Source organism: Protobothrops mucrosquamatus, unplaced genomic scaffold, assembly GCF_001527695.2.
Source record: "Protobothrops mucrosquamatus isolate PMUCROS unplaced genomic scaffold, P.Mucros_1.0 scaffold1384, whole genome shotgun sequence".
NCBI lineage: Eukaryota > Metazoa > Chordata > Lepidosauria > Squamata > Viperidae > Protobothrops > Protobothrops mucrosquamatus.
In genome coordinates this window covers 86,189-110,684 of record NW_015387572.1, presented here as the reverse complement: position 1 = coordinate 110,684, position 24,496 = coordinate 86,189, and the positions used below count along the sequence as shown (strand labels likewise).

At 35.6% G+C, this 24,496-nt stretch overlaps 1 protein-coding gene across 3 annotated transcripts in view; it reads left to right on the top strand.

Annotated features, from left to right (window-relative positions):
• Positions 1 to 24,496, top strand: part of MYH10 (myosin heavy chain 10) — an 86,977-nt gene that overhangs the window by 27,649 nt on the left and 34,832 nt on the right. The window contains exons 6-17 of one of the 3 annotated variants that reach the window (XM_015821708.1): positions 2,182 to 2,199; positions 4,977 to 5,069; positions 7,766 to 7,829; positions 8,432 to 8,530; positions 9,151 to 9,294; positions 10,373 to 10,468; positions 12,543 to 12,661; positions 14,392 to 14,544; positions 14,968 to 15,141; positions 16,096 to 16,269; positions 16,725 to 16,839; positions 19,013 to 19,075. In XM_015821708.1, the coding sequence (XP_015677194.1) occupies positions 2,182 to 2,199; positions 4,977 to 5,069; positions 7,766 to 7,829; positions 8,432 to 8,530; positions 9,151 to 9,294; positions 10,373 to 10,468; positions 12,543 to 12,661; positions 14,392 to 14,544; positions 14,968 to 15,141; positions 16,096 to 16,269; positions 16,725 to 16,839; positions 19,013 to 19,075 (1,312 nt within the window). The remainder of the gene's footprint in view (positions 1 to 2,181; positions 2,200 to 4,976; positions 5,070 to 7,765; positions 7,830 to 8,431; positions 8,531 to 9,150; positions 9,295 to 10,372; positions 10,469 to 12,542; positions 12,662 to 14,391; positions 14,545 to 14,967; positions 15,142 to 16,095; positions 16,270 to 16,724; positions 16,840 to 19,012; positions 19,076 to 24,496) is intronic. The other 2 variants (XM_015821704.1, XM_015821706.1) reach the window with 2 other exon arrangements.

Sequence of the window (24,496 nt, the reverse complement as noted above, 5' to 3'; positions counted from 1 at the left end):
ATGTTTAATTATCTGTTTTTATTAAAGATTGCAAATAAGTATGATAATCTGTTAAAATGTCAGCTCTAAACCATTTCATATAAAACTGTGGTTGAAATATTGGTCATTTAAATTTGGGGAATAATTTGCAGGCACTTGCCTTATTGAAGGTGCTGCTGGGAAAGCTGATATAATAAAATTTCTGTGAAATTCAGTACATCTTCTTGATGTTGTGAATTTTTAATCAGAGCTTGCATGTATAAAACTAGTTACAGTACCTTTATATATTATTGAAATATTTTTTTCTTTTCAAGGCCACTATCCCATGCCGGTATTCTCCTGATTATTAAAATGTCTTCAGATTATTTTTCTATTAGCAAAAGGTTTCTTATGATATACAGAAGCAGATCTGAAGTGATCCTGTGTTACATATCTTAAGTCATCACTCCATTATATCAATTACAACATAAGTTGTAATTATGTAGCTGGGAATTAAAGAAAACTTAAAAGCCTTTTAGAAGTTGCTTCTTTTCTTCAAATTTTATCAACTTTTCAGCATTTTTACAAGATCCTAGGATTCTGCAGTTTGCATGACATAACAAACTGGGAATCATGGCAGCCAATTTGAAGAGTTTTCTCAGATTTTAAATGCTTCTGTTTGTATTCTGTGAGAGAAAAATCTAATGCAAAATGATGCATATATGAGAAGGTCATAAAATCATTTTTTTAATCTCTCATTACCCAGATGTAGGACTTGAGTATATCTTGAGAGTTTTTTCCTCCCATAGATACAGATATACAGACTGATTGTTTAGTTTTATCATGCCTTTATGTTTGGTCATCTCAAAGTGATATGTGTACATAATGGTCCTACCTTCTATTTTCCTATAACAAGAATCTTGTGAGGTGGGTTTGGTTGGAAATGACTGGCTGAAAAGTTGTACTGAATTTGGGAACATTGTTGAGGTTGGAGACAGAACACAACTCCAGGGTCAGATAATGTGCAGTTTGACCGGCACTGATGGAGCCTCAGGGCTCAAATGCATTGTTTGGGTATTGCCTACTCATGCATGTGTGTGTCCATCCATCCCAGTGCGATAAAAGATATATCTATCAAGATTAGCTCTTTCCGCTTTAATATTAATTCATGGGGAAGTTTGAATAAAAGCATCATAAAATAACGTAAATGTGAATGAAACATAGAAATGGGTGGAGAGGAGAAAAGGTTATATTTGTTAATATGTGAATTTATTTGTTTGCAACAATCAGCTAAGTTGGTGAAGCACGAGGTAAATGTCTATTTTTCTCAACACGCTGTATAAAGGTAGTACAGGCAGGCAACTAATGGTGAAATTTTATTGTGGATTAATACAGAAACAAAGACAAAATAGCCTTATGGCCATATTTCTCAAGTTATTTGAAAAGTAGGGAGTTATGAATTTCCCAATATTTCTTATTTTCTAATCAGCTGTTGTGCTGATGTAATGGAAAAGCAAACAGGCTTAATACTAGAGTGCTAAGTAGTAGAAGATGGAGTGGTCCATGATTTGCTAGGTGATAAATTAGTGCACTTTTTAATCCAATATGTGACCCAAAGTCAATTATCTCTAGTATTATTTCTGCCCACTTCATTCATATGCACACGTGCGTGCGCACACGCGCGCACAACCACACAGGAGCAATAATTTTTATTTTATAATTCTTTTGCAAAACTCATGTGGAGGTGTGGAAATCATTATATATAATCATTATGGTAGATGTAGATTAACTGTCAATAGGCAGCAAAAACCATTAGGAGCATAGAGCAGCCTGGTGCCTTCCAAACATTCCTACATTTCTTCCCAGTGGTCTTGTTAAAAATGCCTCACATCTGCAGGGCATTGAGATTGCCTAGTACTGGCACAGAAGCAAAGCCAAATTGATGGATATTAACTGTATGGCACTCGGGCAATGCATTTATATTTCTCAAGATTGCTGTTGTAATAATTAGGCTGATTTAATAAATCTGAGAGTACAACTATGTTTCAGTTCTAAGAAAATGATATATGAATTATCCTGTAGGAGCCAAGTTTCTTTATTAGGAAAAGAAGATGTATTAAATTAATAAATATTAAGACCTTTGATTGTAATCCCACTGTGTTTCTGGTGATTTCATAAATTCATAACTATTAACATTGTTTCATTGTCATTTTTTAACTGCAGAGTGGATCCCCATTGTATGTGAGTAGCACATAGTTCTTGTAGTTTGTCACCTTGCTGACTCACAATGAGCCAAATCACAGGGATGCTGAGGGCACTACCTTTCTTCTTAATCTGTCATTACATAATTGATTTGCATGAATAGATTGCATGTTGTCACACCTTCACATTACTTTGGATGCCTTTTTCAAAATCATCTTGAATTTATATGCAAATTATTGTAAATCTTGCCTTCAGTTTAAAGCTTCTTTGAAATATTACAGAATAGAATACTTCACAAATGGGTCTGTGATATTTAATGGCTTAAGAAAATATGCTGGACATCATGAGGCCCTGTTAGTAGAAATTAAATACAAACATATTTTAATGAATATTTAAGTAATTCCATGCATTTCAAGGAATCATTTCATAGAGTAAATCATAAATAGATAAAATTGTAACTTTATACTTAAGAATCTAGAGGGGCAAATGTGTTTCTTTTACAAATAAAGTCTGATGGGACTTTTTAGATATTTGGAATTATCCAAACTAAGATCTTTCGTATTCTTGACCGATACCTTAGACTCTTGTAGTGCATCCATATTCACCGTTAAAATTTATATTGTTTGTAAAACATTGAAAATGGTTTCCGTTTATTAAACTAGACCTTTTTTTGCAGCTGAGTCTCTAAATTTTCATATGAACAAACTTGTCTGGTTAGGACTTGATTCCACCCAGAATATTTTTTTTTTCAGACTTTGTGAAAAATCTAGAGCTAGCAGTAAGCTGCACAGAATTAAATTTCTAAATGAAATAACGAGTTTGTTATTGGAAGGGGGTTTTTTAATGATAAGATTTTGTCAATCTTGACAAATACATTTTTTTCAAGTTTTATTACTTGTGTGAGGGTTTTTTTTTAGTTTGTTTTAATATGTATGCTGCCTTAAGTGTTCAAGCAAAACAAGAAAGGCATCATATAAATTGCACTAAAAGATGCTTGAAAACCTAGTAAAAATTAAGACGGATCACTTCAAAGTTACACATTTTTACTATATTGCTATTTATAAACAGCACAGTCTGTTGAATGTTAAACGTTCTTAAGCTCCATAAATGTGAATGTTGAAATTACTTCCATTCCAGTGAATGAAGTCCAGTGAGTTTAAGTGGCTGAGAAGGAATTCATTTACTTTGATCACTAGGATGCATGGCACAACTGGTTTTGTCTTTTTGGGCTTCATCAGATAGATAGCCAGATGCTATTCTAAGGATTCAAACACTCTAAGGCAGACATGTCAAACTCGCAACGTCACATGACATCACACGATGTATTGGGACTGTTTTGCCATTGCCGGCTTCCGCGTGACATGTTCGGTCCGTGGGCCGGCAGTTTGACACCCCTGCTCTAAGGGGAATTGAACTTACAGATCTTCGCACTTTAGATGTACTATATACCATGCATTAGTTTTAGGAGCTATCCAAGTCCTGGTATTCAGTGATTACAGGAAGGGATATATAGTAGGTAACAGAATATTATATCCACCTTCCCTTAAGCTCTCAGAGCATAGTAACAAAATAAAAAAAAACACTTTAGAATTTTTTGCACAGAAATAAAATATAGTAAGTAAACTCTTTAAGGTCTCTGTAGCTATGATCAGACAAAATTTATTACAAAATATTCAAGGGCATTTGGAAGCAGTTGACACGAATCTTATGAATAAAATCTCATATGGAACATTTCTAAAATTGATGTGTTTTGTAAATAAGATTGTCTGAAAAAAAACCCCAGATATATTCGAGCTTGCATTTTGCAATTATGTTTTATTTATCATTCATTCCACTTCATCGACACCTTACAGTTCCATACAAAATTGAAATATCTTCGAGCACTTTCTCTCCTCAGTGGGCTAATGGATACACACAAATGTTAAGATGGGCTATGATGGCATAAGATATTTTCCTAACTCCCAAGTTATATGCTGTGTTGCCTCAGAGAGGCACAACAACATATTTTAAATTTTGAAGTGGGAAACAGTGATATCAGCATCTGTCCAACATCATGCAAACCGGTAGTTTGATGTAGTTCATAGTTTTGAGCTAGGGGCACTCTAAAAAATGACTGAGGCAGCAAGGCTGCCATGAATTGAGAACTATGGAGACCTCTGATCTAAATTGTCTGATAATTCAGATACTTTTTCTGAGGTTGAAAATTTTAAAATCAGCTTACAAAACTGGCAAATTCTTAACTCTAACTAGAGAATAATACTTGAGCAAGAGATGGACTTCTGTATTCAACAAAGCTGATCATTTAAACCCAAACCAGTAATATAGGGTTAGAGTGGCTTATTAGATATGAAAGCAGAAATCTTTCTTTAACAGCAGGAATTGCTGATTATACTGCTTTATGCATTTGTGAAGTAAAATATTAAATTCACACTTTGTATTTTCCTTTATCTCTGCATACCTCTGATTTACATCAAGCTACTGATACGATAAATATCAGATAAAACTTCTGAGGGCAGTGATAGCAGTGGGAGAACAAGGCATACATTAATTAAATGCATTTTATGTGTAAATTGACAGTTGCTGTTTAATCATGAATCCTAACTTTGATGAATGTTTACTATTTTTTGTAGCAATGGCATTCTTTAACAACCTTTATTTTTTATAGCTCATCAATCTCAGCTGAACAACATTAAGTCATTTCTGAAGATAGTGTACTGAAGAGAAAGATAGAGTCAGAATAACTAAAAATTGCACTGGGGATCTCTATTGCTTTTAAATTAGGTTGACATAACTTCATATTTCTGTGGATGTTTCAGGGTGAACTAGAGCGTCAGCTTCTACAAGCCAATCCTATTCTGGAATCCTTTGGAAATGCGAAAACTGTGAAAAATGATAATTCCTCCCGCTTTGTAAGTATGGGTTTTAATTATTTAATTATTAATTCATTATTCATAGATAATTTTTTATGATGAAATTGCTGAAATTAGCATTAATTTTGAAACTCAGGTGTTTCTACTGATCAATTTTATATGCAGCTAAATTATTTTGATTTATATATACAACTCTAGAGTCTAGACTATTGTCTGGATTTTCCATTCACTCATTCCCTGTTGTTAAGTGCTTATAGGTACCAATTAAAATCTAGATCATCAATCTTCTTTGAATTGGTGTATAGATTTGGAGGCCTGGGGAAAAATAAATTAAGCTGTTAAAGGTGTGGATGGGTATGTTTTGGAAGAGAAAAAGTGATTAAAAACTTTTATCCAAAGCCTTCATATCTATATGTATGAATTTTAGAAAGCTGAAGTACAAATTTATAGTTATCCATGGATGGCTGAACATACAGTATGGAGTGGGTTGCATAGGATATAATTGATGTTTAATAGACAATACATGGACAGTATAATAAGACATAAGCACTGGCCTTGTGCCAAGCATGCTTTTAAACGTAGCAATCAACAGTTTGAATTATACTTTGAAGCCTACTGGAAGCCATGCAACTCATACAACCATAATATTGCTTGGGTGTATCTTGAGGTACCAAAAATTGCATGCGCTACTGCATTCCATGCCAGCTGCAGCTTCTGAATGCTTTTTAAAGATAGACTCATGTAAAATCTATAGCAGCAGTCCAACCAGGAAATTATTAAGACATGAGAGATTGTGAGCAGACTCTTCTAATGCAGGAATGGGTACAACTGATGCAAAAAATTGATTTATTCAAAGTTCTTTCTGACCACAACTGCCACATACTCCTTGAGCAGGTGCCATGTGCTAACTCTGTCTGGGGAAGTTGTACTGCATCTTCAGTTAAAGATAGAAGATCTCCAGAGTCAAGCAACCTTAAAACTCATATAAGTGTTAAAAAGGAGGGAGCCCTTTCCCATCAACTGTTGTAACTAGTCTCAGAGGAAGGAGGGAACCACTGCAACATTGTGCCATCCATTCCCAAATTCATAAACTGCTCTAGAAGGATACCAGAACTGATGTCATTGAAGGATAGTGAAATACCAAGAAGGGCTAGGATTATGTTGTCCTGAGCCATCAGAGGTCATCCCCAAACACAATCAGTACATCCCCTGAAAAGTGCATTGGTTGGAACAAAAGGTTGGTATTGATGAAAATTGTCCAGTCTTGTTGGATCCACTGTTGGCTTTTTGAAGAGAGAACTATAACTTTCTTGCAAAGTAGGCAGTATCTTCCTCTCCCACAAGAAAACATTCACCAACAGGTGACTCCTATCAAATCTCCCCAGAGGTCTTAAACAGTCAGGAGGCACATGGATCTAAAATAAAGATGGTAGGACTCAAAGCCCCTGGAGTATCCTGTATCAGTACTAACAGGCAAAAACTTTCTCCAGATAACCAGACAAAACTATACATATAGGACATGCCCATCCAGCTCTCCGAGCAAAACTGTGGAACTTTATCTGACAGATGCCTAGAATAGTCCTCAAAGTGACCTGCAGAGCTTCTCCTAGCCTCAGAAGGGACCAAGTATGTGATAGATTTGCTGGTTGATTGCCTGCATACACAATGATAGCAACAAATAAGTATGTTTTGCTGCTCTTATTGATACAAGGTAATCCCTAATAAAGGTTCTTATTTGTTTGACCCCACTCTTCTTTTTGCTCTGACCTACTTCTGCCCAAAAGAGCACAAAACCATGGAACAAAATATCCAGATGTGTGTTTTGGTTTGGGGATTGGCTACTTGAATGTAGCTGTCATGCGTAGAATATTTTTCAGTTACACAAAAGTAGGGGAAAGAGCAAAAAAAAAATAAAAATCTCAATTGCAGTTATTTTAATCTGTGTTTCACATGCAAATGAAAATCTTAAAATGGTTGTATATTTCAAACAATATAGTTTGAAATTTTTCTGAGCAGGATTTTAAAGAGAAAGACAAACTTTCAACAAGAGAGGGTGTAATCCAAGAACTATCAAAATAATAGGATATTATGGTATGGCAAGAATTTGGGCAGCTCTCAGCCACACTTTTTCAAACTTCCATAAGTAGCTTATTTGTTAACTTTATAAGTCCTTTGTTCAGAATTTGGTTTTGTTCAATTCTATTACATGAATTATGTGAACATTTTTTTCTGTTAAGGACTTCTGCATCTGTTTCTTGTTACATTTTTCTTTAAATCTGCACTGATGTTGTAAACACAATCACTTGAAGTGCTTTGGCATTAGTTTTGTAATGAATACTTTAATATGATCCAGATGGTAGTTTCTTTATGCATAAAAGAAATCTCTACTAGTAAGGATTTTAACTTTTGGACTAAATAGGAGATGGATTGTTCCCTAATGCATTATGAATTTTTATCAGATTGAAGTATGGTGCTATCCTAAAATGCATTAACATATTAATTTAATGAATACAGCAGTGGTTAAATTTTAAATGATTTTTCCCAATCATTTAAAATTAAGATTTGTACTCTGAATCTAATTGTAATAATTGTTAAATTATATTTGTTTAACATACATGTTTAGGTTTTTTTGCTATCCTAACAGTAGTAAATGTTCAGTTTAAAATATTTTGGATTGCACATAATTTGTATATTCTAAAAATGTTTTTTTAAATTTTGGTTTTTTTTCTCATCAGGGCAAGTTCATCAGAATAAATTTTGATGTTACTGGCTATATTGTTGGGGCCAACATTGAAACATGTATCCTTTTTTCAGCATTGTGATAAGCTCTGATCCAATTTGAAATCTCCAATGATAGCTTGATTAAAATACTTTAGAGAGTACCTATCCATAGGTGGGCTGCTCTCCAAAAATGGGACAGGCCATCTTGACAGAAAAGAATTACATTTTTAATTTAGTTTTACTTGATACAATTATGAATCATGGGCAGGAAGCTCACCAGTTGCATTTAGCCCTATTTTTTTAATCAGTTATGTGCCACCCTCTGTATTACAAGTTATTAAATTATGACAGCATTTTTTCTGTCTGGCTCACAATTTGGTGTCAGTTTCAGTTGGAATTTGTCTTTTATATGTTAGCATTGTTCTACTCGGGAGATTTTTAAGGCCCAAAGAAATAATTAAGGCTAGATAGCTTGATGTCTAAATAGACTGGTCTGTGGAAGTTGTTATAGATGGAGAAATGATTGGACCCTTGACAACTTTATTGATTCTACTGTGACAATTTGTGTTCCATTATTAGGAACAGCCATTCAGTGCTGGTTTTTCCCCCAAAAACATATAGTTTCAATTACATGATAAGATAAACAGTTTCTCTTAAAATTCTTAACTGCTCTGGCTCAGATTTATTAGAAAAATCACGTGCAGTTCGTCAAGCCAAAGATGAACGGACTTTTCACATTTTCTATCAGCTTCTAGCCGGGGCTGGTGAACATTTGAAAGGTGAGTTAATATGTATAGAGTTTGGATGATTAATGTAGCATTTAAACTAAAGCTGAATTAACACAGTAGGACTGCAGTTGCTGTACCCACACTAGACAAAAAAACACTGTAGCTGGGAACAGTACCAGGCAGCTGCTCTTTAAAATAGGAACAGTTTTTCTCTTCTCAAGGTATGGAGAGAGTAATACACACAAACACCACATGCAAATCTACTGTATGCAAATTTGAATATCCAAAGGACATTCTCTTTGTTTCAGTTTGCTTTGAATAGCCAATCTGAATAACTTTAAGGTTGTATGGTGATGCAATTCTTGTAATTGACGGTATTGTACTGTGACATATTTAGTTACATCAGCTTGAATATATAAATAGATGTATGTATTTACTAGGAAATGCTTTCTTGAAAATTTTTTGCTTATTCCAATTCATTCAGTAAACCTGGTTTAATATTAAAACAATGTGCTTCAAGATTTTTTTGAAAACTTCAACAATGAGGATTTGTTTACGATTGCTAGGAAGTGAATAATTTACTCTTCATTTAAACATGAGTAAATCAACAGCTAGTAGTACCAGTTGTTTTTTGTGGAGAAAAAAACTCACTTTTTTCCCCTCTATCGCAGCTGATTTGCTCCTTGAAGGGTTCAACAACTACCGATTTCTGTCCAATGGCTACATACCCATTCCTGGCCAGCAAGATAAAGATAACTTCCAGGAGACAATGGAGGCCATGCATATCATGGGCTTTTCTCATGATGAAATACTAGGTATGTTTTAAAAGGCTATTACTTTTCTGATGCCTAAATATATATAGGTAGTTCTCGACTTCCAAAAATTGAGGTATGACTGCTTCTCATACTTAACAGCCATTGTGGCATCCCCATGATCATGTGTTCAAAATTCAGGCTTTTGGCAACTGCCATGTATTTATAAAGGTTGCAGCTTCCAGGGACCACGCAATCACCACTTGCGACCTTCCCAGCCGGCTTCTGACAAGGTCAATGGGGAAAGTCAGATTTGCTTAATGACCACATAATTCACTTAACAACTGGGGCAAAGAAAAGGCTGTAAAAGGGGTTGTGACTCCCTTAACTGCCTTGCTTAGTAACATAAATGATGGGCTCAATTATGGTCATAAGTCGAGGACTGCCTGTACTTGAATTTTTTTAAAATAGAATAAAATTATCATACCTAAGAATATGTGGCATTCTGAATGCTGAATTTAACATCTTAAGCATCTTAATTTAAAAAATAAATTTTGTCTTAAGGTGCCAAAGATGAGCTTTTGAAGATTGTAGATAACTAATTAACTAGGGGAGTATAGGGGAATATATATTGATTCTTCCTCCAAAGGTATGCCAGTGCAATGCTCTGGGCTCTTTATGTGCTTATCTGTAGGAGATGACCAGGATGAGCCTAAGAGAGGGGTCAAACAGGCCATCGGTCTCAAGTTCCTTTGCCCCACAAGAGTTCTAAGTCCAGCCCACCTTGAATTGTCTCTTATTTACCATCAGTTTGCTTGGACCGCTAGTAGTTCAGATTCTTGTAGAGAGCTTAAGTTTGCAATAAACCTATATATTCATTTGAACTCCCTGGACTCCTGATTTCCCACACTTGACATTATCTTTCTGTATATTTTCACTTTGGTCCAGCTACAGAATATATGGCAACTGGGATAAATACATTGCCTAAGGAATACATCCATTTGCCATATGAAGCCTTTCAGTTAGTTTGGCTTGTAGTCTGTATATAAGTCCAGGCGTTCCTATAGTTTATGTCAGTTCTTAAAGCCATCTTTCTCTTTCTCTTGACTTATTTTGTTTTATATTTTGTTTTATGTCTTAGCTATGTTGAAAGTGGTATCCTCAGTACTACAGTTTGGGAATATCTCCTTCAAAAAAGAGAGAAACACCGATCAGGCATCTATGCCAGAAAATACAGGTAAAAGTATTTACAGGCAAAGGATATTCTTACTTTATTATGTATTATTATTATTATAAGACATATAATATATCTTATTGATATTTAATAGAATAAATAATTTGCTAAGCATCATTTGTATTACTGCCAGAAGCAATTTTGGTGGTACAATAATATCAAGTGTTTGAATACAAAGTACAATTTTTATACTCCGTTAGCATGCCCGTATAATATCTTTCAAAGTTAATTTTTCAATTCTGATATCAAGGCAGTTGTTCTCTGAAAAAGTATTTGAACTATGATCTCATGGAAGACTTATCAGCAAAGTTTCTAAAACACAAGTAAAAATGGGATGTGTAACTGCATGAGTTTCAGCTTCTTAATTAACCAGTTTCTGGTGGTTTTCTTTTTTTAAATGAGAATAGATGTAATTATGTTTCTCTCTATATTAGATTAGACTGATGATTGAAATTATAGAATGGTGAATAATGGTGAATTGATAGATTGTATCTGTTCAACAACTCAAAGAAAAATGCTATAGATTTATAATAAGAATTTTAAATTATTCTTTCTTCTAAATTATTATTTCAATTTCTAGTAGCAAAAACGCCTCACGTTCTTAAAAAGCCCTGTATTTTGTACTGGCTTCGGACTTTTGTCTTTAGATATAAGAGAGGAAAGTATCAGTGGCATGAATGGTGTTGAAATGGTGTTTCGATTGAAAGGACATAGGAAAAAATATCTTTGGTAGTGGTTTGGAAAGCATAAGAAATTCATATGTACAGGTAGTCCTCGTGTAAGGATCGTTCATTCAGCAATCGTTTGAAATTACAACAGTGACAGGGGTAGTCAACCTTGGCTCCTTATGACTCATGGACTTCAACTCCCAGAATTCCTGAGCCAGCTATGCTGGCTCAGGAATTCTGGGAGTTGAAGTCCACAAGTCATAAAAGAGCCAAGGTTGACTACCCCTGACGGTGACGAACAAAGAGATTTCACTGTGCCCAAACCTATGGCCACAGTCACATGGCACTTGGCAACCCACTCTCACTTATGACAAGTTGCCAAGTTGCCTGGCATTATGTGATTGCCATTTGGGATCTTCCCTGCTGGCTTCCTCAGAAAGTCAACAGGGAAACCAGCAGGGAAGGATGCAAGCTACTGCTGCCTGCCAAGGGGACTTCTCTGGGTACTATGGGATAGTATAAAAAGATTTGTCCCAAAATCCAAGGAAGACTTTTGCACGGAGCACTTGCAGCATGAGGCTTTCAGCTGCCAGAAACACGGGGACATTTTAGGCTCGGTTATGGTCATAAGTTGAGGAATACCTGTAAATATAGATAAATATATAAAAGTATTTCCATGAACATGTACTTTTATTTGGTTTTCCACAATTTGCTTCCACATAGCTAGTCTGTCATGCATTGGGATTATTAGGGAAGAGGGATTGAAGCATTTTACTCATGCTACCATTTGATCTCCCTCTCTTTAACTTTTTCATAGTTGAAGCTACCAGTGCCACCAGTTCTCAGAAATACTATTTCTGCAAGTAATTTAGTAATTAAAGACTTGTGAAACTATTAAAATATACTAATGGATGAGCGCGGTTAAAATTATCACTTTTTCCAAGGCTTTTTTTGCTTGCTGGACTACAAGGTTTACTGTTATTCTGGACTTGATTTAGTGAGGTACGTTTCAAATGGTGGCTAATCATGGGATTCCTCACTTGTTTGAATATCCCACTGAGAATGTCAGTAATAGGGAAAAAAGCTTTTCTGAAAGCCACGTTACATACTGCTGCTAAAAGAATATATGCAAAGTATAGTTCAAGGGAAACGCTAGATGCATAGTGGATGCCCTTTTGATATATACAGGCTGACATTGAAGCCCAATTGGCCCAAATGTAGATCACAGAAAAAAATCAATCTTGAAACATACAAACATTTCACAGTAGAGATACAGATTTCATTTTTACTTGAAAATATTTTCCCAGTGCTAGATAATCTGAAAACAGTGTTTTTTTTAAATATAGAAATTGCACAAGCAGTAGCTGAAGGCGAATTGTGATAACTGACTTCATTGCTTTCATTTGTAGTTGCACAGAAGCTCTGCCATCTGTTGGGAATGAATGTAATGGAATTTACTCGAGCAATACTCACTCCACGTATTAAAGTTGGCAGGGACTATGTCCAAAAAGCCCAAACCAAAGAACAAGTAAGCCAAAATACGGAATGATAGATCTTATTGTACCCATCTGCTTCCAGCTAACATATCTGGAACTTTAGCTGGGGAGGCAGGGGCAAGAGTGATGATGATGGACATACTTTACATTATAGTAAGACTGTATCAGGTTTCTGTTCTTGAGCTCTAAAGTTTTGCTTTGTGTTCCAGAAGTAGCTGTTAGCTTACTTCTCCAACAGTGCCTCTGTGTTGAATTTGGGTATGGGCATAACTGAACATAAGCAGTTTTGGATAGAAGGACTAAATAGTGGAGGCAAGATTTATAAGCATGCAGCTCATAAGAGCATTTTAAATCTAGCATTGATGGAAGTTTATTCAGTTGAGAATGTTTTAAAGGGCATTTGGGTAGAACTAAGAAACCCGATTCATAATGCAGTTTTATGTCAGATGACTGTAATATTTACCTTTGGCATGAAAAGTAATATAGTTCTGGTTGTTTAAAAAAATCTTTACATCTACTTTTTAACGCATAGCTTCTCTTTCAAAAAGTTTGCTGAAAGAAGAGATTTTAACATTTTAAGGATAGGAAATGGATCCTTTCATTCTGCTATGGTGGAGGCTATTTTTATCATAATAAACTCATTATGCACATCCACGTACGCATTCTTTCACACAGACGGTTCCCCTTATGTTACTTCAAACAAAGCGATTGTGCCTTCTTTACTTTCAAAAGCACATAGCTGCACACTGTAATTTACATTAACCAATAGAAGGGGCAAAACTATTCTGCTCTGCTTTCCCAGCTCTTCTGTCTGGAGCTCATATACATTTTCCCATTTATAAATTTCAGTTTGGCACTACCTTTAGCACTCTTCCTTTCCCTTTGCCAACAGCTGTTGACAAAATGCTTCAGGTTTTATGCGCTCATTAGAACATCACATAAATGAGTAAGTTTGGGAAGTACTGTGAACAGATAGCCCTCACTATAATGTTCATTGGGACCAGAAACTCCATCATTTAGCGACACAGTTCCATCAATCCTGGTTGCGTCGTTAAGTGAGGACCTCATGTGACAATAGCTTGCCAGCTTCTCCATTGACTTTGCTTGTCAGAAGCTAGCAGGGATGGTTGCAAATCACACTCATATGATCATAGGGAAGCTACGACAGCCATAAGTACAAGGACTAAGTACAACCTGGTTGTAATTACCTCTTGTTCAGCACTCATAAGTTGAAACAATTGCTGAACAAGAAGGCATTAAAGAATGACCACCTGTAACGGGCATCTGTAGTTCATGCTGCCTAGAACAGTTTTGTTGCTTCTGTGGCCCCTCTCCCACACAAAGTGCAGTGAAAACTCAAAACATTTTTCTAAGTTCAGTCTCCTCTCTTAAAAGCAGTGTGAGTGGAAATATACAAAAGACATTATTTTGTTTCTCCTTTGGATGCTGGAGTTTTCAGTAACTACACTGCCTCTCTGTTGACTCTGTCTTTGTAAGTGTTCTGAACAGCTTCAAAGTAGTCCAGTATTGATTCTGAATTTATCCGAAGCAATTGCTTTCTATAAAAGCTATACAGATGACAAAACTAGACAACATTTTCCCTAAAGTTCATACTTTTATCTTTTTTTTTTGCTCAGTGCAACTTAATTCCTTTATACCTTTTGTATTCCAGAATTATTGTGCTTGATTTTTTTTGCAGTAAAGCGTTACTTCTCGTCTTTGTATGTTATAAACTATGATTTTTCCTACTTCCCCTCTAAAGGCAGACTTTGCTGTAGAGGCATTGGCAAAAGCTACATATGAACGTCTTTTCCGTTGGCTTGTTCACCGTATTAACAAAGCTTTGGATAGAACTAAACGGCAGGGAGCTTCCTTCATTGGCATCTTGGATATTGCTGGATTTGAAATCTTTGAGGTAAACAAAGCAGAACCGAACACTTCCGCTGCGTATCAAATGTTATTGTTAACTTGCGGTGCCAGACATTATCCATCCATAGTATCAGTTGTGTATATCGTATTATAAATATCTGCAAGAATTCTTTATGCTAAAAGATAGTGAACTGAATCAGAACTGCAATATACCTTTAAAGTCTGCATGCCATCTGTGATTACATTTCTTAGAGGCTTGACGTTTGATCTGGCTCGTATGCTGACTTAGGAAATTCTCAGTGAGATGGCCGTGCATGCTTACATGTCTGACATTTTCTTGATGCATACTCCTCCGTCTGATGTTTGGTTAAAACATTTAATAAATAATCTGTTCTCTAAGATATTCTTACAATATAGTAAATATCAAAGCTGTACAATTAAAATTTACTTCTCTTGATTGCTTTCCCAGTTAAACTCTTTCGAACAACTGTGCATCAACTACACCAATGAGAAACTGCAGCAGTTATTCAACCATACCATGTTTATCTTGGAACAAGAAGAATACCAAAGGGAGGGTATAGAATGGAATTTTATTGACTTTGGACTGGATCTACAACCCTGCATTGATTTAATTGAACGACCTGTAAGTTCTTATATCCATACCTTTCTTTTTCAGCTGGTAGTTTTCTCAGGCAAAATATTCCCACTTGCTGAACTGAACCCTATGGGTTATTTCTACCAAAGTCCCTCCCCCCCAATTTCCCTTATTTTCTGATTAGCAAATTAGCAATCCTACCTCTTGGACTACTATAATGTTTTAACATATTCAGATTGTTTAATTCAAAATGAACATTTCATAGTGGTTTATGAAACAACATAAACTAAACTTATATCAAATCTGGCCTGTTTGGAACTTTGCTTGCCATTGTGTGCAAAGCTCCCCTCACGCAAACAGCGGCTGCTTGCCCTCACACACAAAGCTCCCTTCATGCGAGCGGTGGGCACATTTGTCTACTGCTCACAAAAATGAAGCTCCGCACACTTGCGTGTGCCCACCTACCATTCATAGGGAACTATCCCCTCTCCCCCACCCCTCCGGGCCACCAAGCCAGAAAACTTGGTGACTGTTGATCCAAAATGTAGCTATTCTAGTCTGCAGTCTTTTTACACTTGGGTAATATTTACAAAGTATCATTTGTAAAATTGAGTCTGATTCTCACAATAATATATTTTATGCACTACTCACCTTTTATGAAGCATTAATGAAACCATTTATGTTCTGACAGTTTTAATTATGTATCATATATCATAACAAATATTGTTATAGCTACAATAACAGTTACAATAAATTGTGAGTGAGCTCCTTGGAGTTTCTATTTTAACAGGCGATAAAGAGAAAATTAGAATAAAGCCATTTTATTTTCTTATTTTCTCTTATTTTTAACCTTATTTTGTTTTTAACGCCTGTTAAAATAGAAATCTTTCTGATTTTCATACGTACAGTTTGTTCTGCTTTAGCTGTATTTTCCCATATTATTTGGTGAATATGAGAAGGAAATAAATAGTAATAATATACGTATTTTTTATTTTTAATTAGGCTAACCCTCCTGGTGTATTGGCTTTGCTGGATGAAGAATGCTGGTTCCCTAAAGCAACTGACAAGACTTTTGTAGAAAAACTGGTCCAAGAACAAGGTACTCATTCCAAATTCCAAAAACCTCGGCAGCTGAAGGACAAGGCAGACTTCTGCATTATCCATTATGCAGGAAGGGTAAGAAATAACCATTGTAAAGTGTAACTATTCTTCAGACTTTCCCTTTTGAAGAGATTGTTGGAATTTAGATATAATAGAGCCCTTAACTATTTTGACTTCTAATTTTCATACATAATCATGATTATAAAAAGTAACTAAAACATTTTTTTTAAAAGTATCTAAATAAATAAAATGTGGTTGACAAAGATTTCTAGATCTGTTGCAACAAATTGTTTCTGTTTAAAGTCAATAATCTTTGGAATGTCAATTACTGTATTTAATAATGTGTGATGATGGAACTCTGTCTAATAGCTGTTCTCCCTCCACTAACCTTGTTGATAGTCAAGCATTTATTATTAATCTAAAAGGATTTCATTGAAAATGACTCCAATGAATAGAAGCATTTGAAGCTACTGATGTGAGCAGAAACAGTTTAGTTTTCAGGGGATTCACTAAGTTCCCCTTCATTCCAGGTGGATTACAAGGCAGATGAATGGCTAATGAAAAATATGGACCCACTGAATGATAACGTGGCAACTCTTCTGCACCAGTCTTCTGACAGATTTGTTGCAGAACTTTGGAAAGATGGTAAGAATCTGCTCCAAACTCAGGAAAGATATAATTCTATGTAGCCAAACTACTATGTGGTTGCTCAAATATTGCTTACCAAAATCTGTACAGATAGTCGTTAATTAGGATCATAACTGGGATCAGGACTTTCATCACTAAGCAGTACGGTTCTTAAGAGAGTCATCATGTGACCATCCCAATTTTACTGTCTTTTTCCTGTGGTTGTTAAATGAATCATGCAGCAGTTAAGCAAATCTAGCTTTCCCCATTGACTTTGCTTGTTAGAAGCCAGCTGGAAAGGTTGCAGATGGTGATCATGTGACCCCTGGACACGGCAACTATCATTTATTTATTAAATTTATATGCCGCCCAGGTCACCCAATAAGGTGACATCATAAATACATGCTGGTTGCCAAGTACCCAGATTGCAACACCTGACTACAGGGATGTTTCAGGGATCGTATGTGTGTTGGAACATATATGAGCCACTTTTTTCAATGCCTTTGTAACCTTGATCGCTGAATGAATAGTTGTAAATCAAGGACTACCTGTAATCAGATACTCTGCTATACCATACAAATATTTCATTTATACTTGTGTCATGGTTAGCTGCATTTTTTGTTCATGCATCAGACTGCTAGATAATTGTGTATTTGAATAGAATTGCTTACTATTTCAGATTAATCTTGAGAGATTCCATTACAAATAAAACAGCTTTGCTCCTTTATAACAATCAACAAAAATTAAAGGTGTGATTTCAGCCACTATTAATTAAAAAGTAGTCTGGTTTTTCCATAAAATGAGATGGCTGCAAGCTGTGTTTTTATTTAACTCTCTAAGTTATTGGACTGCAAGATAGTACACTAAGGGTTTTCGCAAATCACTAACGTAATGAACTTTATTAACACAAGCATGCTTTGAAAAGAGTTTTTAGAGTATAAAGTAATGTGACTGAGTATCAGTTACCACTTTACTACTTTTATGTTGCATTAATAGTACAACAATTATTATATCAGCCACAAATCTTTCTAATATCTCATAATAGCCACTATCAACTGTCCTCCTTATAGTGTGCAGGTATAAAGATATGAAAACAAGGGAGTATTGTATGCTTCTTCTGATATTCGAGGTAGTTTAGCATATCATGTGTGAAATTGTTACCCTTCATGATTTTGACTAAATCCTTTTCTATCCATTTGGGTTAATAACTGATAATTCATTCTGTGATGCTGAATTTCAGAGGTCGATTATGGTATGCTATGTGAGATATTTTATTTTCTTAGATCTGTATCATTGTTACTCAAATTAATGAAATAACCCCAACCTCTAGTATGATTGGGGAAGAGATTTCTTTCATATTTTCCTTAGTTTGGGCTTTTGTAAGCCTCTATTGTATTGCTTACTTTACTTTCCAACAGGAAAAGTTGAAATCTTTCCCTGTAAGGTAATTCTAGTCTCTTGATAACTGTGTACAAAAAAGGACAGTGCCCATTTCTGCGATATCTTTTTGAGATGTGACCAAAATGGTATATACAGTGTTGCATACTCTGCTCCCGCATCATATATTTATTAAAACATTGTGCCAGATAAACACACCAAAGATTGCTTTTGAACACATATGGATTTAAGAAGGTAGGTTCATGAATATCTAATAATTATAGCATAGCATTTTTCATTTGAACAGCCATTTAGAAAGATTTTGTATGTTAGAAATAGCCAACATACTTGCACTTGTCATGGATATATGATGAATTCTATAATTCATTTTGTGTTATCTTCCCATTTCTTTGATAGTACATGAGTGTTGCATGTGGTATTCATGTATCGCCATGTCATGTTGTAAGCATAGGATGCTGGTCTAAATGCCTCATTGTGCTAACAATATTTCATGTTGAAGACCTGTGAATTAATTCTGAGTATACTACAGTATGCGGATATTTTGCACTAAACCCTTTATTGATAAACAGCTGAGGTGACTATTTTATATAGGCTAATATTTGCTCATATCTAATTGCTGCTGCAACCAGCTATTAGTCTTTTGAGTTCTGAAATGAATACACCATTCCTAATACCCATAATAGACTATATACAGTATATTGTTAAAGCTTCATTGAAATTCTGAGTGGTGGTTTTTTACTAACTGGATTATCTTCTATATCTGCTTTTTATTTTTGCTGTTTCTGTGCCACAGACATTCACAATATTCAGAGAGCCTCTTTCTATGACAATGTTCCTGGTTTTCCTGATGCACCAGGTGAATGTATGAAAAAATAAACGGGGCTCCTAAAAGCAGGACTTGAACCTATAGGAAAAATCTTGGGTTTTTTTTTTCCTTTTGCTTATAGGCCAGCATGAACTTTTCATTTCATCCTAGTCTTAGTGTTATCTGCACAAGGCAAGTGTTCTTGTGTGCCTACTATTCAGTTGCTACTGCATCAAATAATCTCATTTTTTCTACTGCACTTTGAAAAAGCTTTGCAAGTGAGCAGCTGCATTTTAAAACACGAGCTTGCTTTTCTGACACCATTTGATAATTTTGGATATTTCAGTTTAGAAGTGTTGTTGTTGGTCTAATTTTTGTCCATGTTATATTTATACAAATAAAACAGCATTATTTGTCTTTATGTGATATGCTACATTTGAAAATGTGGTGCTATGCAGCAAACAGGTTTTAATTTCACAAGCCATTAAGTCAAAAGTTTGCTATTTTGACCCCTGATATTGTACTCATCCCTTCTTACATTAACAAAGCTAATAATTTTATAATTTAATCTATGTATCACCAGAGTTGTCAATCTTTTGAACCTTGCATGGACAAAGCTGGAACACATTTTGACTGTGTTTAAACTGTCTGCAAAATACAATCTGGATTTTTAAAAATGGTACCCTATTGCTCATAACTCTCTGGGTTATGAATCACAGTGGGAATCCCTGCTTTGAGGGATTCTGGAAAATTAAAATGAAAGCTACATGGTCCTGCTGCCTTCCATTGCTACCAGGAAAACTCATCAAGGACTACTAATAGAAGTGTAGCAAAATATTATGTGCTCAGTTTGAAATGAGCAGTAGGTTCATCAACATTAGATTAATCTCTATTATCCAGGAAGCGGAAAATCATGTGATTTACATTTTTATCTCTATACCTGATGCTACTTGGCTGTTTTTTTCTGTCTCATTGTGTCTTGTTGTACTCTACTGCTAATTCATACGTTCTTATTTTTTATTTCTTCCTTAAATGATTTAGCTTTCTGTTCATCGTTGCTTAAAAATATTTTGAATTCTTTTATTGTTTATTCTAAAGAAGAAAAGTATTTTGCTAAATCTGAAACACTGAATAAGCAGGCGTTTTTGATCACCAATTGATCATAGGTATTGATTCCTGTGGAGAATACCAACAAACACTTTATTTGTGCAAAAAAATTAAAATCTCTACTCAGGAGGCTAATAGCATTTCAGCTGTGGGAGCCAATGATTAAAAACAGGGAGAAAGAAGTAGATGGCTCAGACTCGGTAAAAGTTCCAAATCTCATGAAATATCAGCTTTCACTTCTCAAGACATTATGTAACCTTTAGTGTGAAAGTTATTATGATGTTTCTGTCTGAAGCCTCCTATGATTCATTGCAAAAATACCAAAAAAATACTGTTTCGCCATCTTGTAAAGCTTTGGCCATCTGTGTATGTCAGGGGTCCCTAATCACTAGGGCAGGGCCCACTATCAGGTCGTGGGCTGTTTGGAACTGGCCTGTACGAGTGGTGGGCCAGCATGCACACACAGTTCAACTTGTATGAGCAGTGGGTGGCGTGCCTGCACACAGATGCGAAGCTCAACTTGCGCAAGTTGAGCAGTGTGTGCTTGTGCATGCACGCCAGCCTGCCACTTGCACAAATTGAGCTGCATGTGTGTGTGCGCCGGCCTGCTGCTTGCACAAGTCAAGTTGCACATGCACATGTGCCGCAGCCCACTGCTCGCACAGCCCGATTCCCCCCCCACCGGGCCGTTAAGGTTGGGGGCCACTGATATATGTGTATACATCCGCATATGTGGATTCTAATAAAAAATATTTCCATGAATATTGTCAGTGGGTGTTGAAAATGTGTTGATGCCCATGACACTGTCACTATAAATGTTTTAAATGAATAAATAAATGTTGACTTGGCTGCAAATTAACATTCCAGTTTGGTTGACAGAAGAACCTTGATGCTAGAACATTAGGGGACATGAGAAAGGTCGTAGCTTTTAGGTCCAATACATATCATTTCTGAGTCCCCCCAAAATTTTAGGATCACTGAAGTAGTATTTTTCCAAAGCACCAAAAAGCAAGGCAAGAAATAATAGATGGAAACTAATCAAGGAGAGAAGCAACCTGGAATTAAGGAAAAACTTCTTAATGGTGAGGACAATTAACTAGTGGAACAGCTTGCTTTCAAACATTGTGGATGCTTCATCACTCGAGGTTTTTAAGAAGAGACTGGACAGCCATTTGTCTGAAATGATATAGGGACTCCTCCTTGAGCAGTGGGCTGGACTAGAAGACCTCCAAGGTCTCTACCAGCTCTATTCTGATTCTAATTCTGATTGTAGTTCTAGTGACAGGATGAGGAATGCTGGAAATTCAGGATATACCGTATATGACAAACTTAAGTAGAATAATTTTTTCTTGAACTAGAGCTTCAATGATGACAAAATAAGAATCCATAGAGTAACCAGTTATCCTTCTTAGGAATGAGTATATTTACTTCTTTAAAACAAACCAAAATGGAGCCTAGCTACCCATATTTCTCCTCAGTCATTCAAAACAGAACAGCGAGGCACAGTTACATATTTTTTCTCACTACTGTATTAGATTCCAATTTAGGATGAGAATATTTGAGGTTTCATCATACCTGATTATCACACATGTATATTGTAATGCCTATTAGAGATACAAGTTTTAGTGGTTACAAAACGTTTATTAGAGATATTTGATGTACTTCTTACCATGTGAAATATATCCCAAAGACAAGTTTTTCCAAAAGCATAAAAAGTTAGGTTTCTTCAAAATGCATATAACAGTAGAACTGTCTACCTCTGAAGGTTGTTCGCTTCTGGAAGTTTTTATTAAGCTAAGTAGTCGCCTCTTGCAAACGGTTTGTTTGGTTTTCACACACATTGTAGAGACTTAGTGATTCTCATAATCTTTTCTAATTTCTGATTCTGTGAAATCAATTGCTCCTGCTTCTTCAAGACTCTGATATTCAACTTTCTTGGCTGTTATAGGGTAGCTTTGTTCTAATGTCCCCATCTTCATTCTAATCCCATTTTTGTGACTGTGCTTATCACATATATTCCTATAAAATGGCTTGATGTTGTGATATATGGTATACGCATGGTATGAATATGATGTTATACAAGCGGGCCAAACCAGGATTTTAGACTTTTATATGTATTTTTTAGAATTTTTGTGGGTTTTTCCAACTGAATGTTTTAAATCCACTTTTTCCTTTCCTTTTCCTTTGAAAATTGATAAGTAATTCTTTTTATTTGATAGTTTGCCTCAGTTTTGTTAATGAAATCTCTAGGATTTATAAATGAGATTTGTAAACTGGGTGCTGTCTATTGATTGTCAGCACTATTTTAAACTATAGCCTTATGTCTCTTAGCAGCTTCTCAGAACTTAAATAAAGGCTGAATCTATTTTTCCTCAGATTGAATATTCCTATCAAAAAAAAAAATCTTTCCCATTCTTCCTTGATGAGGAAGTTGAAATACTACTCTATGTCTAAGTAGGTGAATATCAGTATCTTTAAAGCTATTTATTACAGCATGGTGCATCCTCATCTCCTATCCCAAGAGATTTTTTTTTATGTGGTTCAGATACATTGGTGATAACGTTTATTATCTGGACTCATGGACAGGGTGCCTGGCAAAGTTCCTTCAATCCTTCAGTAACTCAGTAAAATTTGATATTTGCTATGAGGTTTCCTCCTACTTTGTTATAACGAAGGTGCTAGTCACAGTCCAGTTGATCAGTACAATTGGGAACCAGAGTTATATTGACACCTTTCTTCCACTGATGTTTCTGCTAGACTATCTGGAAAGTGAATTAACACTTATTCTAGTGTATGGATTCCTCTGGCTGTGCTCTGTATGAAAGTCAGCAGTTGGGCAGAACATGCTGGATTAGTAATAGCTAGCTTAGAGGCTTGCTATTACTAGAAGTGTGGGTCATATGATCCTTTCCTTCCTGGGCAATAAAAATTTCATGCCATTAGCTATAGAACTGCCCCATGAAGTGTTCTGGCTCTCCTCTCGTAGCCTGCTTGAATTCTATACTTATAACTTACATTTACCTATATTATTCTCAAACTGGAATATCTAAATTTAAATAAAAATTAGTATTTAAAAAACTGCCTTAGCACTATAACTCTTTACAAATCTTCTTAAATATTTTATAGTAGTCTTCTTGTAATCTATTTTATAAAGAATGTAAATATACTTGAATGTATTATTATTGCATTAAATTATTATTACAGATCCAAAATGAAGTATGGGATTGTGACACCTGCTTATGTGTTGTACTGCCTTGAAATTGTTATGGCCTCTGAAATCTACACACAAAACAAATCATATATTTTATTAAACTTGAAATGATTATATTATTTATTTATTTATTTATTAATTTAATTTATATCCCGCCCTTCTCCTTACGGACTCAGGGCGGCTAACAACCAGATAAAACACTAATCCCCAAAAACTACAAATTTAAAAACATAAGTAAAAACAAATATTAATAATTTGGTCAAATTAATTTAAGAATTGCTTTAAAACCCCATTAAAATTTTCCCCTAGGCCAGTCCTGCAAGTTGGAATAGCCATGTCTTAAGGGCGCGGCGGAAGGAAGGGAGATCAGGGATCACCCTGATCTCTGGGGGCAGCTCATTCCAGAGGGTGGGAGCTCCCACAGAGAAGGCCCTCCCCCTTGGGGTCGCCAGCCGGCACTGTCTGGCCGACGGNAGCATGAGTGACTGTGCGCAAGGCGTCCCGGTCCAGAAAAGGCCGCAACTGGTGAATCAGGCGGACCTGATAAAACGCCCCCCTGGTCACGGCCGCCAACTGATCATCCAGTGTCAGCCGTGAATCCAGGAGGACACCCAGATTGCGCACCCTATCCGAGGGGGCCAAAGTTTCGCCCCCTATAGTCAGCGATGGAATCGCTGTATACGTTTACAATTCTCAGTTGTTAGTGTTAATGCTGCTTACCCTTCTTTGGAAGGGTTTCATCTGTCGGAACCATGACAGTTAGTTAATTTGAGTTTTGGTTAACTTGCTACTGCAGAGTTGATTTTTCCCATGATTAAACATAGCATTGATAGATTTGAAATCAGACAGGATTTTTTAAATTTATAGAATAAATTTCTTTAGTACCATGAATTGCCATCCTGTCAGCATAACTATTATATTTAGGATATATAAATTTTAGTTTTTTCTAACATGTAATTTACTCCCCCCTTCATTTCTTTTAATCATTTAAAATGTGAAAATGCATTTCACGGATTAAGGAGAGATACTTAACTCTTAATTCTATTTAGGAAACATGTTAAGTACATTTTGATTTAACTGCACATATTTTTGTGACTGGGAATGTTAAAAGACTGTGGTATGTTCAGTTCTTTAGAATGACAGTGTGATGGTCC